The sequence below is a fragment of the Nannobrachium achirus genome (assembly GCF_963921795.1).
Source record: "Nannobrachium achirus genome assembly, chromosome: 6".
Taxonomy (NCBI): domain Eukaryota; kingdom Metazoa; phylum Chordata; class Actinopteri; order Myctophiformes; family Myctophidae; genus Nannobrachium; species Nannobrachium achirus.
The window spans coordinates 56,631,125-56,648,374 of record NC_137815.1 but is presented as its reverse complement, the minus strand read 5'-3'; the positions used below and the strand labels follow the sequence as shown (position 1 = coordinate 56,648,374).

Here is a 17,250-nt window from a genome sequence, read left to right as displayed (position 1 = left end):
ACCATGTCAAAATGTTTACAGTATAGTTGTCAGTTGGATATGTAGGTGATAAGATCTACTTTTAAACAAAGTATATAAAACTTATATAACTTATACCGTATATCCAACTATTTACTTAAGCACCTGCCAGGGAAAAAGCAACTGCATGCGTCAGTACTGTATTGTGTACTCATGCCTTATGCATGACTCTGCGAATATCTCAGAACAGCATATTTCAGGACTCACCCGTTTCCTGTGCCACCTGTTGACTGTTGTGTCTCCTCATGTCAAATTCATAGGATGCTCAACTGCAAGTCTCTGGGGCGTCCTCCTAGCTTGGCTCACCTAGACAAGGTCAACTCCAACAGCCTGGACTCCTGTATGATCATCCAGGACCTGCCACCCAAAGTCCCCCCTTACTCCAAACTCCAGGACTTGGCTGGGTCTCGCGTCGCCCCTCGCCTCACTCCTAGCCCGGCCCCTGTCCTTCACATCGACTCCCCTGGCTCTTACACCAGTGAGTGTCTGAGCGGGCGCAGCTCTCCCCTGCTGTACCCCAAGCTGTCGGGCATGCACCGTAGCATGGAGTCCCTGCCACTCCAGATGAGTGTCCCGCCCAGTGGGAGGTTTGTCAGGACAGAGGCACAGGACAAGGGGGAGACGAGGGGGACGGGAACCTGGGGGGCAGGGAGCAGAACATCCCTAAACTTCCCTGACAGGTGAGTTTTTTTGGAGATTCCTATATTATCAATATTAAGGACATTATTAAGGATATTATGTTATCAATATTAAGGACATATCTGGGAATGCCCATATTTGGTAATGCCCATATATGGGCATTTTTTGACATAACATTGTTGACTATCATGCAGGGGTTTCCATATTATGAGTAACCATATAGGCTACTGTACATCACTGGCCAGATGGCCAAGAATTGGCATGTCACCCTGAAGTGTCTTACTAGTATATCCACCTCTTTCCGCGGGAGTTTGCTGGAGGCGACTGGAGATTATTTGTACCACACTTCCGGTTTAACAGCAGACATACAAGCTCACGTCGCGTCGCAGATGCAGCCTGTTGTGAGCTTGTAAATCACACTCGGCTGCGGCGCCGGAAGCTCGGTACAGCGTCTGCGCAATGCACTATGGGGCGTTGGAAACTCGTGGATAAAAAGGCAACACTCAGTAGGTGATAACTGGTGTTGACATTTAACTCCTGTACCTGTGCCATTCATGTTTCATTCTCACTCCTATTGCTAGACAGGAATAAAACAATAGTGATAGTATCACAGATAGTCTGAGTTGCGTGCAGGTGTTGCACACCGAAAATAGACAATCTACAAGTTCACAATGCATGTCAGCGTGACGTGTTGTGAGCATGTAGATCTTTTAGCTTGTACTGTAGATAGCTTGTAAAGAGCTTGATCTTGTAGCTTGTAAAGAGCTTGTACTGTGTCAGGCTTAATTGCTCAACATTGACTCCCCACTTCAATCCCACTTTAAAACTGGTTATCGAGTAGTCTAGAAAATGATTTGATGTACGGGCTTCACACTGATCTTTGGGTTGACCCCAGTACCTGTACTGTTTGACGAACTCTTTCATTATGTGTGATTATTATATTCTCTATATTTATGTCAACTTTTCTTTTTTACAGTTTGCAAACTGACAGGAACACACTACCGAAGAAAGGCTTAGAGTACGTCTTAATAATAACTTTTCAATAATTACAAGAACATTGTATCTGAAGGCTATGCTCCATTACAACTTTGTTTACAATTAATTCTCTCTCTCTCTCTCTCTCTCTCTCTCTCTCTCTCTCTCTCTCTCATGTCAGGCGCTACAGCTCTAGTCTATCAGAGAGTGACGGTGCGGGGAAACATGGGAGGCGTCACTCCCACAACACATTCAGTATGACGGAGAGTGACAGCCCACCTCAGCTGCCCTCCCCCACCCGTGCTCTGCACCCCTCCTCTGGCAGAGCCCCTCTCACCAACGTCGGTGAGTCCACTTCATCGGCTTTCCTGCCAAGTTCCAGAAAGCTATCCCGCCATGAGCGTTGAACCTGATAAGACTGCAGAGTACTCGTTAAGCTGCCAAAATAGCGCTGATTATTGGCTGTTTAAAGCTTTGTGCAAGAAGGACAAAGTTCATTTCATGTCAACTCACAGCTGAAGATGACCAGTTAACTCCCCAAAGCTAAGAAACACCATGTTGACATATAGTAGTTAATTATATAAACTAGACCTTACCCGTTCGAATATATGTGCTGCAAACTCTCCTTTCTTTTCTTTTTGTTGTGGAATGATTCCGCCGTCTACTGGGCTGTATTGGTCACTGCAGTATAATGCATTTTGTGACTGAGTGACTGAGTGACTGACCTCATCTCTAAAATTATATGTAGGATATGTTCTGAGGTGATATAAAGTTATTATGTTATTAAACCATGTAGAAAAGGACTATGCCACATGTAGAGTCGTTTAATTGAGTCTACAAATATACTGTAGGTGATGGGAGGCGGGGTGGTCAACTTAATCTATATTTATCTGTTCGACTGTTGTGAACCCTCAGTGTCTGCTTACACTGCGTCATTAGAATAAGGCAGCATCCCTAGATGGTGTGTGTGCGTGTGTGTGAGACTGACAAAGATTCAGAGAATTTCAGACTTTTGTACACTGTGTTTCCCCTTAAAGAAGTGGTGCCATGGTTTTGTACTTTTTTTGTTTTGTATGTGTCTATGAAGTTAACATTATTCTAATAGGCCACCTGTTGGGGTTATAAAATGTAGAGTTGTCTTCCCTGTGTATTTGTGTTTACTTCCTGAAAGCTGAAAGCCACTTAGTCAAAAGGCCCAGTCGAAAAACACAGATTAAATGACATCATATAATCATCCCCTTCGCTTTTACCATTCACCCAACACTGTGGGTGTGGCTAACTTCAGCTGGGTCACCACCCACCTGACAACAAGGCATACCTAATGAACTGGTGTGTGTGGCCACATAAAAACACAATTTTAACTCTTTCTGTACACTTTTTTTTTTACTCCTAGTATAATCATAATACCTGATCATCATGTTTTAGAGGAGGAAAAAATCATGGCACTGCATCTTTAAAGTTTTCTGTCACTCTCCATCACAACCTCACTCTCTCTACCTCTCCTCCACCGTAGTCACCCCGATTTCGAGTGGCCCCCACAGGATCACCCGCTCCAACAGCATAGGCCCCCCCAGTGAATCAGCTTTCGACCTCTATGGTTCATCTCCCCTCGGCAGCAGCATGTCGCTGGCTGACAGGCCCAAGAGCATGATGCGATCTGGCTCGTTCCGTGAGCCTGGCGAAGATGGTGAGCATGCCTAGAGAAGCCAGCTTGTTCTGGGGAGCCACGTAACATGACCTAAAGCAGTGGTTCTCAACCTGTGGGTCGGGACCCCCAGGGGGGTTCCCACATTATTTTGGGGGGTCCCCAGATGATTAGCTTAATGTGCAACATTGTTTTCTCGCTGCACAGTAAACAAACCAACATAAAGTTTAAGTGTATAGCACATTTCTAAAGTGACAATTTAAGGACTTTTTAATATTCTAAAATGACCAATTAAACGTTGGCCAAATTGTCAAATATTTGCGGCAGACATTAGAGGCAGACAAAATATGTTATACAAAATGTAATGCCTCAAGTCTTACAACTCCAAGTGCTTGTCAGGGTGGGGGGTCCCCAGTTAAAATATGATTATTTTGGGGGTCGCGGCCTGAAAAGATTGAGAACCACTGACCTAAAGCATGATTTTTACATAGTCGTGTCCTGCACCGAAAATAACTCATAGTGAGCTTGTAGATTGGCTATTTTCGGCATAGGACACTGCTGTGCAGTGAAGTATAAATCAGGCTTAAGATGAAAGAGAGCTATCTCTTCATTCTGTACAAAATCTGTCTTGTTTTTTTCCGAACAGAGAGATGAAGAGCAAGTATTAGGGATGAGTTATATAAGGGCCTAATGAGCTGACCGAAAACTGGGTCAGCTTATTAGTCCCATTTCTAAGACTTGCTCTACATCTTTGCTTGATGTCTTTAGTAATTGTCAGCACTCTATTTGATACTCCAGCTCATCGTTTCCTCTCACTGTGTCACGCAGACAATAATGTCTAATTATGTGTACGTTGTGTGTTGTGTATAATAAGTAGTAGATATGCATCGTACAGCAGAGATTGGGCAGCCAATAAAGTGTTCCATACTCTTCCTAGAGATCAATGTATAAATATTACTTTCTCATTTGTTATTTTCCAGTACATGGTTCTGTCCTCTCTCTGGCATCGAATGCCTCATCCAACTATTCCGCGGTGAGTAGATACAGTTATTTCTTGCAGATTTTGTTTTGCTTTTCTTGTTTCTATTATTTATCGTATATGCAATTTGTCAAATGATGCTTTTTTGGTGTATTTATAAACTAAACCTCTTTTTGTTCACTTGATCAAGTGATGATTTAAGATAATTTAAGAGTGCATTAAAGAGGAAGATACTGCAACTCTTGCAGGGCTGCGTCACTGCACCAAATTACGTACTGTAGGGTTACTTAGTAGTAATAAAAGACACCCACACACTGTCTGCACTTGCTCAATAAAGATACATCTTTATTGAGCAAGTGCAGACAATGTGCGGGTGTATTTTAGTCCCTAGATAATAACAATGAAATAACAATGTATCTCGATGACGGCTGTAAATACAGTTCTAACCTTGGAATCAACTTCAACTCTAAATCAACTCTAATGGAGATTATCAGTCAGAGGATGGACTGTAAAAACTCTAGGCTACATACAATCTAAAAGTTATAATTTTGGTGTAATTCACATTGTGTTATTTCTATTGCATGAATATGCTTGGTTTGATTTGTTTTATTTTCACAATTGTACTCTTATTCTGTTGTAATTATGTTTCAATATCATTGAAAAAGAAAAAGAAAGTTGGCAGTCTGAAGTGTGGCTTACACAAACAAATAAAATTGCCAAAGAACAGACATAACAGCTCTTGGGTTACTCTGTTTTTAAATTAAAACTTTATTTCTCTAAATGAAACTATTCCTTTGCATTTGAATACCCGAGAGGTTCTGGTATACAGCAGTGTGCCTACATTCAACTGTCTTGGTCTACCATGGTTTAAGCATATTTTACATTCAGTGACCTCCTAACCCCTCTTGAACTCATTCTCACAATCTAATTTATGTCCTCAAGTGCCCGCCGTGCTGTAAGCTCCCACTGGCCTGCCACCAAGCACATAATTTAACACCTGTTATCTATCTCTAGCGTCAAACATATTTACTAGTCTAGTTAGTGGCCTTATCTGCCCCTGAAGCTCACATTGTGACCCTATTCCCCCCTACTGATTGTTTATTTACCCTTACCATGCTGTCTTTAGAACGAGGAGAGGATACAAGGAGAGGTAAGGCAAACAGGTGCTTTGCTGCTCACTCATTATGTGTCCATTCCACCAAGTCCATCCACCCAACTGTGTTTTCAGTCTGTCTCGCTGTCTTATGAGTTCACAGCCAGCTTATTAGTGTGGTTGCCCCTATGGTACCTTATTTCATCTTCCATCGTCTCCTAAGTAAACCTTTTTTTTTTTTGCCTCGCTACTCCTCCCACAGTTTTGGTGGCACGCACTTGGGCCATATGTCAAATCGACCAGCTTCATCAGGACACGCACGCATGCTATTCTGCTGAGAGATACGTTATATATATAGTTTAATTTATATATTTATTCATGAATTAATTTTCTCCATTGACCTCTTAAGCCCCAGGGGGGTCCAGGGGAAAAATCCGCCTAAAATGTATGCCCAAATTGGAACAGTTGTGGACACAAAACTACAATGATTGTGGCTAATCTTGACCCAGCAAATGTCAGCTAACCCCTGAAAATTCACAAATGCATTGTAAAACATCACATTTCTCTTACCAAAAATTCCTGCTGTGATCATTTACCTAGGAAAAGATGATTGCAAAAGACCTCCGCCTATGGAAATTTTGCCTTCTGAATAGTGAATGAGCCTCAAGACCTCATTGAAAACATATATAGTGAATAGAGAAATTGTTCACCAAGGTTTCATCAATTGATAGGCAAAATTGTATGAAAATATTCCAAACTATGTAAACTCTACAGATGTTTTAGTGAGAGTAGTGCTGTAATATTAGTAATGTTAAAGTATAGGGTGAAAAATGATAAAAACTAGTAACAATAAGTAGTAATAATACTGTAATATGAGTAATGAATGGATGAAAAGTACAATGCCAGCTGATTACTATGCTGTAGGACCACTGTAACCATAATCAAAAAAGAAATTGTAGTTTGATTTGGTTTCTATTGATCTATTGACATTTATTGACAGCTGTTCAGAGGTCAACACCCTTTGCCCCCGCCGGCGTGGGCAATGGGGTTCAAGAGGTTAAATAAAGATGTACCTTTTCCCAAATATGGAGATGGCTGACATCATAGATGTCTGACATCATAGACCACATGAGAATGATACAGTATGTCCATATATGGGCTTTCCAAGATATGGGCTTAATATTGATGACATCAGGGATCTCCATATATGGGCATAAAAGGGACAAGGACTGACACAGATCTCCATATATGACCATTTATTTATTAGTGAATTAATTTTCCCCATTGACTTGAATGGGGAAAATTCAAATGTTAAGACACAATTAATTTGCGAAATTTGCGTCACGGCAACCACAATAATTATTGTAATTTCCAATTGTATTTTTCTAGTTTTCTTTTATCTCTCTTGTCTATTTGACTGCCTACATATATAATGAAGAAAGGCTTTCACATTTAATGAAAATGTTCAGTGCCAGTAGATTTAAGAGAAGGCCAGACCGCACCAATACAACTAGTCACAACTCCTTGCAACAAAACAGTTTAAGGCCAGTCCACACCAATGCAACTCCTTGAAACTGCCATTGGGAAGAGTGGTTGCAAGTAGTTGGATGTTGCATTGGTGTGTACTGTGGACTAGCCTTAAGGATTTACCCAGATTTGACTGTAGGCCTATAGTGAAGAATTATTCAGATCTATATCTATGAAACGTTTACCACAATGTGATGTTGCATTTCTTGGCTGTACACTATTTTTATCTATCATGGTCAAAGCCTGACTTAACATCCTCATACAGTACTTGTGTGATCAGTGTCAATTTGTGTGAGGTACACTGCTTGGTCTTACCGTCCACTCTTTTCACAGCAAATCCGCAAATTGAGGCAAGAACTGGAGTCTTCCCAGGAGAAGGTTGCCACCTTGACCACCCAGCTCTCTGCCAATGTATGTATACTAAATATGCCAGTGTTGAACATCTGTATGCCACCAGTTAGCAGGAACTTTCGCAGAGAACACTTGAAGTTTACTGTAGTTTCACTTGTAATTGATAGTAGGACAGACAGTAGATTGTTCTATGTCAGAGGAATATTTTCTAGTTTCCCTTTGGCAAGCCAATCTCTTAATGTCTCTGTTGGATACATTACAAGTGTTTGGTCTGAGTGAGAATGTATCATGTAAATTGTATTGCTGCTGGGCAGAAGAGATTAGTTGTAACTGACGTTTCACCACTCAGGCATCAACGATGTAAAAAATCTTAGTCACTCTAAAGAGAGTGAGGTGTGAGAGAAGTCTGTCCTGATGTTATGTTGATAGCATGATGAGGCATAATCTACAGACCAAAAAGAAAACAAGTATCAATAACAGTAGACAGGATTGGCAGGACATGTGTGCATGAGTGTGCATGTGTTTGTGTCACACCCCCAGGGATTGATTACACCCACTCCCAAGCGATTTAAGAGTGCTTAGAGTAACCATGTCATGTTCCAGATTCTCTTGCTTGGTATTGCGTCTGTCACGCACACAGACACGCACTCAGAGACACTCCTCTCCCTATTACTGTTCTCACTTTTAACCTTTCTTCAGCTAATCTCGTTTGGTCTATTAGTCACCATACTCCAACATATCATATTAGGTATGGGATGATCAATGAGCTGTGTGATTCTTGAAATATTATGCATGTGGAGGCTAATTTCACATAATACATTGTGCAGAATGTATACATTTTGAGTGGTGCTCCTGGAAGGAACTAAGCTCCAACATCAAAGCGTCCCGGACAATGCATCGAACGAAGCGTGGCCTACATCTTGGCACAAAGTGCTCAAAGTTTGTTGTACCCCCAGGGTCACATTGGCCAAGCTTCGTGGGACGCTTAATGAAATTAATTCATAAATAGCACTGCTCACTACACGCCAGGTGTGAATTTCCAAATAACCGCATGGCTTAGAATTATTCAACACGGTTATACAATGGTCATTGTTTGAGGCAATATGCTCTTAAGATGCACACACATCCTCAGGAGGAAGCTATTTGGGAATACAGTGCTATGGAGTGATGAATGAATAGAGGAATTGTAGTGACTGAGTTAGGATTGGACCAGGGCCCTTCTGATTCCCAGATAGCCACTATAACTCCTGAACTATTGTCTTTCCAAAGGGAGAACACTGATGTCTAAAGATGCTCTATTTGCATTGACTATTGGTTATATGAAGATATAATTAAAAATGCTTTCAAAATGTCTTCTTTTACATTTTTCTTGCATGCAACTATGACATTTATAATACTGCATCTATCATGATGTGAAGATCAAAACGAGTTTGAGCTTTATTTAGCCAGAATTTTGCTGTGGATGTTTACAGTACTTTTTACAATCGCACTTTTTACCCCAAAAATATTTGGATGTCAAATGGGCATCGAGGAAGAATGTGATGTGTGAAATAACCAGAGCCTAGTTCCATAGAGTTACATGATACAGCAAATTCCTCTGAAAATAACCAACAAATCAGCAAGTGTAAATGTGTGTGAGCTTGAGTCGGTGTAAATCCATAGTAGGATCTTGAACTAGGGCTGCACGATTATTTTTAATCAGGATTATCATTATCAGTTACTTTGCTTAATATTGTAAACGTAATCACGGTTATTGATCATGATGTTCCTTGGTGGAAATGGGGTATTTTTATTATTTTCTTAATGTCTCTGTTGCTCATTGTTTATATCAGCCTCTGTGATTGTATTGCTCCTCTGTGAGGCTATTGGATGTAGAAGATGGGTTGTACAGTGTTCTGGTTCTATTAAACTTATAGTTTTTAAAGGGTACAACATATAACCAAATATGTCCAATATATGAATTAACTGCCAAGTTTCTGTAAGCCTAACCCTTTCCTCCTTGTACTTTTGGACTCACTGCTGCCCCCTGCTTGGCTCCCATTGACCCACGCCATTGGATGTTGGGTGTATCAGCTTGGCCAGGTTTGTCCCACTGTCACTTCAGAACCTCCTCTCCGTCCATTCAGTGTCGCATGATACTTTTGACTGTAGCCCAAGCCCGGCCGTTGGCCGCCAGAGATACCTGTTTGGTTTGTGATGTGACACTTCCTGCAAGTGCAACTGACCCTTCACCTCAATGCATGTAGACCATTATCATTACAGTAAACCACACAAACTGACCTTGACATTCCATCATACAAGGAAACACAAAGATCTGTTGCAAAGCAACTGGAACAGAAGAACACATGAGAGTTCATGATTGAACAAAATAACAGTGAATCACTACAACAGATAATGCTGCAGTCATGAAAAACAGAGTTCAATAATGATCCACATCGCATTATGCACATCACATACTGTACAGTACTAAACTCTAAACATGCTACATCTGGTTGAAGAGGTCTGTGCCCAGACGTTACATCCCAGTCATCCCTCATATCCGTCACCTAACCCCTTCTTTCATCTTTGACATCTTCCACAGCTGGTCATTGCTCCATCCCTCCCATGTCGTCCCTGCAGAAGGAGAGAGCTATTTGCTTGATCCTGAACCTGTGAGACTGCAGACCTTTCTATTGCAGCCTGTGACTCATATGCCTTTCTTCTCTCTCTCTCTCTCTCTCTCTCTCTCTCTCTCTCTCTCTCTCTCTCTCTCTCTCTCTGTCTGTCTGTCTGTCTGTCTGTCTGTCTGTCTGTCTGTCTGTCTGTCTGTCTGTCTGTCTGTCTGTCTGTCTGTCTCTGTCTCTGTCTCTGTCTCTCTCTCTCTCTCTCTGTCTGTCTCTCTGTATCTCAAAAGGCTAACCTGGTAGCTGCATTTGAGCAGAGCCTGGCGCTGATGACAGCACGCCTACAGACGCTGTCTGCCTCCTCAGAACAGAAGGTATCACATCCAGAAATCCCTCTGTTTTATTTTATTTTGTTATAATTATGTTATTTAATTTCATTGGAAAGTTGGAGCATTTTGTGTTATTTTAGCATTTTATTTGGATTTATATGAGAAGCTAAAAGTCTCCCAAGATACTGTAAGGCTCTTAGTCCTTGAATGAATTGTTCTCTTGACCGTATCCAGCAAATACAGTACATTATCCTCTCTAGAGTGAATACCCCAAAACACCAACACCCTTAGAGGGAATAACCTCGAAAACAGTCCAAGGAAAACTTCCAGTCATGGACTAATTGATGGAAAGAGAAGTTGGAACACTCATGGGTCTTAAGCCCAGGTTTGAAACGCCTAGTCACCACACTTAAACGGCCGCTAGCGCTGACATATAAAAAGGGGAAAAAACAGATATTTTATTTGCTAATATTTAGATGATGTCACTGTGGGAATGTGTCTGTGGGAATGTGCTACTACTGTGTGTGTGTGTGTGTGTGTGCGCGTGCGTGCGTGCGTGCGTGGGTTGACTGAAAATTTCGGGGAGTGTTATAGGCTCTGTAAGGTAACAAAGTCACAATGAAAAATAACATAATGGCATCTTTCAAATAGAAATAATAAATTAATGAACATGACAAAATAGTAACTAAAGGGCGCTCCTCAGAGCGTAGGTCTTCGCCAGGCTGGGTGGCCTTCCCAGACCTGTGTCAGTCATGGGTTGTAGCCGGCACATTGCGAGGAAACTGCAGGGGGAAATTGTGTTTCTACTAAATTAGGTTCGGGTTTTTATGTTTGTGACGGCCCCTATAGAAGTCCCACAACAGGTGATTCCAATTTGGGATTGAATATATATTGGCTGGTGATGTACTGTATGACATTTTTGGTTAAGAAATAGGCCCTGCTAAAAAATTACTCACAAGATCATTTGTGCCTAATGTGGTGGGGGAAGAAAAACAAACAGTGATATTTGTAGCTTTTGTAGCACCCCTATGGGTAGCTCTGTGTTTAGAGCACCTCAATGTGGGATCCAAATTCCGGGCAGATCAGACTATCATTTAGATTATTTAGCAATCTTTTGTAAAAATTTGCCCTTTGTAAAACTGTAAGCAAATTAAGCCAATCAGAGTGGAATATGACAAATCATAATAATACATGTTCATCAAATAACTCCACAGATGATGTTTACCATTTGTGTGAGGTTAGAACAAAGCTGTAGGAGTAGGAGTCCTTTTAAAGAAAATGTGGCTTAAATAGAGAGTTGCATCATGATCCAAGGAATCCAGGGTCTATCCAATCCAATCTACAGTTCAACATGTAAAGTGGCCTGTTATAGTGCCCCCATGAGACCAATTTGAAAATATTGGGGTGGAGGGTCTTCTTGGCCTATTGGGAGCGTGCTTGAAAAGTTTCACACTGATTGGTCCGGCGGTATCTGAGATTAGTTGTAAACTCAATGACACACATACACAACACGGACAGGGGCGAAAACATAGTCTTCGCCTCCTGGCCTGTCGGCCAGGAGGCCGATTGAGAGGCCGATTGAGTTTATAATTAAACTCAATAACTGAGTTTAATTATACTCATTATTCACCTTCTGACTTCCCTTCTACAGGAATCTGAGTTGTCTGAGCTGAAAGATACCATTGAGATTCTGAAGGTCAAAAACACAGAAGCGCAGGAAATCATCCAGGTGGCTTTGAGTAACCCAGAGGTCACACCAACAGGTAGGGGTTATACACTGTAGAATACTGTATATCATTTTTGGAGCTGTGTGGAACACAAGCTCCCTATACGTGGCGGTGTGTGTCTGTCTGTCTGTCTGTCTGTCTGTCTGTCTGTCTGTCTGTCTGTCTGTCTGTATGTAGCCTCTGGTGTAGCCTGAGTACCCTGGGTGACCAGAGAGGTGCTGTTGAGTCTAGCCTGCCCTGAGCATCAACTGCAATACACACACACACACACACACACACACACACACACACACACACACACACACACACACACACACACACACAGCTCCACTTCGAACAGAGGTTCGATTTTATAAGTAGGCTAAGTATAATTTTGGTAGGAAAACTGTTCCTGAGATGTGGTCGATTTGTAAATCTGACTATGACCTTTTGACATCAAAGGGGGCTCAAACCCCTGCCCTTTTACCCGCCTGTAAAAAGTCACACCCAATGTGAAGTGAGCGGTGGTCGTTCTTGCATAACGTCTTCAATTGGTAATTGGTGATGTAATACAGGCTACACACACACATTGCTATGGCAAAACGCTGAGGAAAAAGACTAGGATATAAGTCTAGGATGTAATTGGTGATGTAATATGGCTACACACACACACATATTGCTATGGCAAAACGCTGAGGAAAACACATTGCTATGGCAAAACGCTGAGGAAAAGTGGCTACAGATTGGTCTAGGATGTAACTGGTGATGTAATGTGATGTAATATTGCTACACACACATATTGCTATGGCAAAACGCTGAGGAAAACACATTGCTATGGCAAAACGCTGAGGAAAAGTGGCTACAGACACACGCACAGCCACTCTATGGAGCGGTTTACCACCGCTCAAAAAGTGTCCTCTCCAGACGATGAATGCAGTTTTTACTATGGTGAAAGAAATGCAAATGCCCTCTTTCCATGCCATACCTGAAGGTAGCATTCAAGAGAATTGCCTTGTCTAAACTCTGCTGAACTTGAATGCAGCATCTTATGCTGAAAGAATTGCCCTCTCTGTGTAGAAATCCATGCCGTTACGCCACATCTCCAGTATTGACTTGATTATGCTTAGTTCAGTGTGGTATCAAGCACTGAAAATAGCTGCTATTTTTGATATTTTCACAAAAAGGCCCTTTTAGAAATATCAGCCCCTGCCTCTTTAACATTCTCTGCACGTCCCTGAGTTCTTGTGTTCTATTGTTCACAGACCAGACAGACAGAGAGACGCATGCACTGCTGATCAACCGTCAGAACTCGTCGGAGAGCCTCTCCAGTCTCAACAGCACCACCAGCCACTCCAGTCTGGGTAGTCTGAAGGAGCAGGAAGCCAAGAAGAAGAAGAAGAAGAGCTGGGTGAGCACAGAATACATTCTGTGGTGCTGTTCCTGTGTCATATAATGCTTGCAAAATATAGTTGTCAATGTTTGCGTAAAGGTCACCTGCACACCAGATGCTTGGATGATTCAGAGAGCATCAGATACTGTATGTTGTCAATCACCACCAAATATCGTTGCTGTTGGGTAGAAACCTCATCTAATCTTATATATACAATTGGCTAAAAGCCACCTCCCACTTCCACGCCCATTCACGCCCACTTCGCATCCACTTCAAGTCATTCAGGCCATAGGTAGGCCGTAAGGCCATGCCGTCCGTTCATTCGCTAGCCGTCGCCATGGTAAATAAACCTCCCTGGGTGTGTGTGTGGGTGTGTGTGTGTGTGTGTGTGTGTGTGTGTGTGTGTGTGTGTGTGTGTGTGTGTGTGTGTGTGTGTGTGGGTGTGTGTGTGTGTGTGGGTGTGTGTGTGTGTGTGTGTGTGGCTGCTGAGCTGCGAGGCAATGCTTTAACTGCCACAAACTTCACGTGCGCCTCCCTGCAAATGCATGTTACCAAATGGACCTGCACGCGCTGTGTGCGTGTGTGTGTGTGTGTGTGTGTGTGTGTGTGTGTGTGTGTGTGTGTGTGTGTGTCAGCTGTGCGCGTGCATGAGAGTGTGCGTGTGAGCACGCGAAGCATGCGAACACTGGGATGAGGCTGCCGAAGGCGGACGAAATTCTAATACAGTATACAAAACTGTTACTTTTCAGGAGTCAAATTCAACAGCAAAAATACCAGATCTACAAGCTCGAAACACGTTGCATCGTGACGCGTTTTGAGTTTTGATTGGCTGTTTATGCTACTTTCATGTCACACTGTAGTATGACAAAGTAGGGCATTCATAGACAAACAAGAACTCATTCTTTAGCTACAGTATTTCCTGTATTAGAGAACACTGTCTCTATCTAGTGGCGTTACAAAAATATTGCACCTTCTGAGTCAGTTTCTTTGCCTTTGCACAGCCACGCCCCCTTTCCTGGGTCGGGGTATATACTGTATATGGACGAAAGGGGATGCCCAGGTTACGGACATTTTTTGCGACGTGCGCACAGAGCAGCCTTGCTAAGCAAAGCAAGCTGCCAAAAAAGCAGGAAAATATAGAGATAAGAGGTCTCTGCCCGACATCAACAATATTTAAAGTGTCGTTGAAACCTCTTGGCAGATTTTATTATTCTATATTGAATAGCCCACATGACTGGTACTGCAATCTGTTGGCTGCAAGTGTGTCTGCTATGGGTTTATCATTCACATGTTCTTGTGAGGATGACTTGCAATGTGATTTGTCCAGCAAATTACCACTCTTTAGTTTTGGTTTGTAGTCAACATCACACTGTATGCCACTCACACATAACCAGTGTTCAGCTTGACCTCTCTTCCTGTTTATCCTTCTGCATGTGTGTATGTGATTCTCTCCTTGCCCTGTTACAATAGCCTGTTAATGTATGCCTCTGATCTCTCTCCCCTGCTTCCATGCTTTTTCTTTCAGGTCTACGAGGTGAGTAATTTACAGAGTCCAAAGCCCTAATCCCCCTGACCACCTTTTCCTTTCCAGCCTGCAGCCCCCTTTATGAGTCGTACTAGTGAACTATTTGGAAGATTAGTCTCTCGTGATATAGAGATCTTACACTTCATTTTCCGTCTCACTGTGCTGCGGCCATATTTGATCATTTTAAATGTCATTCAGATATTTTAAGTATGATTCGCTTAGCTACAGTAGATAATCCACATAATGAAATTCTTCTGTGACAGAGGAACTATAAAAGTTGATGAATGAAGAAGTAATCATTTCAGTAGTGTTAACATGCAGTCAAATTAGAATTTCCTGTTAGACTGCATTTGAGTTCTCTGTTATATGGGTCAGTGACGTGACGCCCCAAAAAATGTGTTTTTAAAAAAACTTTATATTGCAGGCATAAAAGTTATTTACTTTTGTTCTACTCACTCTCAACCTTATGGAAATACATTCTGTTTTTAGATATTTTATTGGAATCAGACTTTATTCAGCAGTTTGTTGTACTTGTGCCTAAAATCGTCATATGGTGTGACATGAAAATAATTGTTCATAAAATGAAAATGGAGTACATCTTTCTTAAGTTACTCACTTTATCAAAGTCCTTTATCATAACTAACCAGTGATCCACTATAGTTTTTTGAAAATTAATTATATCTGTATGTTTTTTTCATAATCGACACTCTGTGTGAGGCCCATGTTCATGATCTTACAACATATTTTAAATGTATTCTGTCAAAACTTTCTCTAAAATTACACAAATATTTGTGACTCTTCCTGATAATATTCTCTATGTAATGCATAAACATTTTTTTGGTTTAATCATTAATAAAGGTATGATTTTTCACTATTTGGAATGTCACACCAAATGATTTAGTGTCACACCGTATGATCATATCTTCATGTGTCAAAACAAACTGTGTTTAACCTACCTATTAGTGAGTACTGAACTTTACTGATTGATTAAACAATTACCCAGGATAACATGGCCTTAATATTTCTGAACAGGATATTATTGTAGGGCTTTAACATGGGATAAGAAAGAATTGTAGTAGTAGATGGATGATGAGGATGTGCACAGGAATGCTACACACACCTAAGTCTTCTGCCGGCCCACGGCAGAAGGATCCTAAAGAGACAATAAGGCGCATAGCCACACTTGGAGCCAAGGCAACATTTTATTAACACCAATTAGTGGAAACAGAACTCAGCATTCAGGTAAATTGCTTTTTTCCGAAGTCTCCTGAACTTGAACACAGCATTTTGTGTTGAACAAATGTAATTAGGAATCATGACATTACACCACATCTCCACTAGCTAAAGAGTGCTGGGTTGCGCAACTCCAAAAATAGCTGATCTACAAGCACAACGTGTTGAGCGCTTGTAGATCAGCTATTTTCGCTAGTTTTGTCTTGGGTCCTACCTTAACACTGTCCACTGTCCAGTCCAGTGAGTGAAAGTACAAAAGTATTAGATCAGATTAGATTATACATTTAGACTGTATTGTACATCAGCCAGTCGTATTTGGTGAGGGTAGCAAACCGGCTGCCTTGTTGTGGTTCTGCTATGCCACAGACAACCTCCTGCTCTTCTTAGAAAATGCAGTCTCGCCCCTTTGGCTCCTCTCTCCTTGCTGGGTCATTGTTTAGTTTCTCCCTGTACTTTCTCGTTCTCTCAGCACTTGTCATTTCCCAGCTGACAAAAGAAAATGGAATGTATAGTTTAAGACAAAGAGAAAATATTGTTTAGATTGAAACAATATGTTAAGGTTTCTGTGAAGGGGTTTCTGCTCTGTCTGATGAATTTGAAGTATCACTGAATGAAGCTAAATTACATTTTATGTAAAAATGTTTAAAACAAATGTTTAAATGTACAAAAGAAACATGGAACTTTGTTATTTATTGTTATATCTGTAGTTAAATACAGTATAAATCATATGGTGTGACAATCAAGTCATATGGCGTGACAAGCAGACCTGTCACACCATATGATTAAGTGTCACACCATATTACTGTTTTCTGCATTTAGGTTTACCTTGAGGCTACTATGTACACATTAGCATGCTAACAGCATGCTAGCTATAACAAAGCAGCCTAGATCTACATGGAAATATGACCAAAACTTCAAATAACTTAAGCTTTTTTTAAAGAAAAGGTGTCACACCAAAAGACATCCAGAATGGTGAGTTTGTGAACGTTTCAACAAGATGGCATTTCATGAAAATGTTAAAATCATAACTCACCTCAGACACCTGTCTTGCAGTTGTGCTGGGAGTGCTGAATAGCCTTACAGAAGAAGGACCTCTCTAGCCAATAGGTGTCCAAATAATTGCCTGTTTAATTTTTCCAAACTAGTGTCACACCAAATGATTTTGGGTTGGGGGACAAAATGTTTTTGATCAGAAATGACTGAAAACATTATGCTTTGACTTTGAAAAGATATAGGC

General features: G+C 41.3%; 1 protein-coding gene across 5 annotated transcripts in view; it reads left to right on the top strand.

Annotated features, from left to right (window-relative positions):
* The window catches only part of nav1b (neuron navigator 1b), a 97,604-nt gene that overhangs the window by 66,630 nt on the left and 13,724 nt on the right, over positions 1 to 17,250 (top strand). For 4 of the 5 annotated variants that reach the window (XM_080727438.1, XM_080727442.1, XM_080727441.1 and 1 more), the window contains 9 exons: positions 279 to 698; positions 1,634 to 1,675; positions 1,814 to 1,977; positions 3,146 to 3,319; positions 4,258 to 4,310; positions 7,210 to 7,287; positions 10,121 to 10,204; positions 11,811 to 11,928; positions 13,128 to 13,273. In XM_080727438.1, coding sequence (XP_080583564.1) covers positions 279 to 698; positions 1,634 to 1,675; positions 1,814 to 1,977; positions 3,146 to 3,319; positions 4,258 to 4,310; positions 7,210 to 7,287; positions 10,121 to 10,204; positions 11,811 to 11,928; positions 13,128 to 13,273 — 1,279 coding nt within the window. The remainder of the gene's footprint in view (positions 1 to 278; positions 699 to 1,633; positions 1,676 to 1,813; positions 1,978 to 3,145; positions 3,320 to 4,257; positions 4,311 to 7,209; positions 7,288 to 10,120; positions 10,205 to 11,810; positions 11,929 to 13,127; positions 13,274 to 17,250) is intronic. The other variant, XM_080727439.1, reaches the window with a different exon arrangement.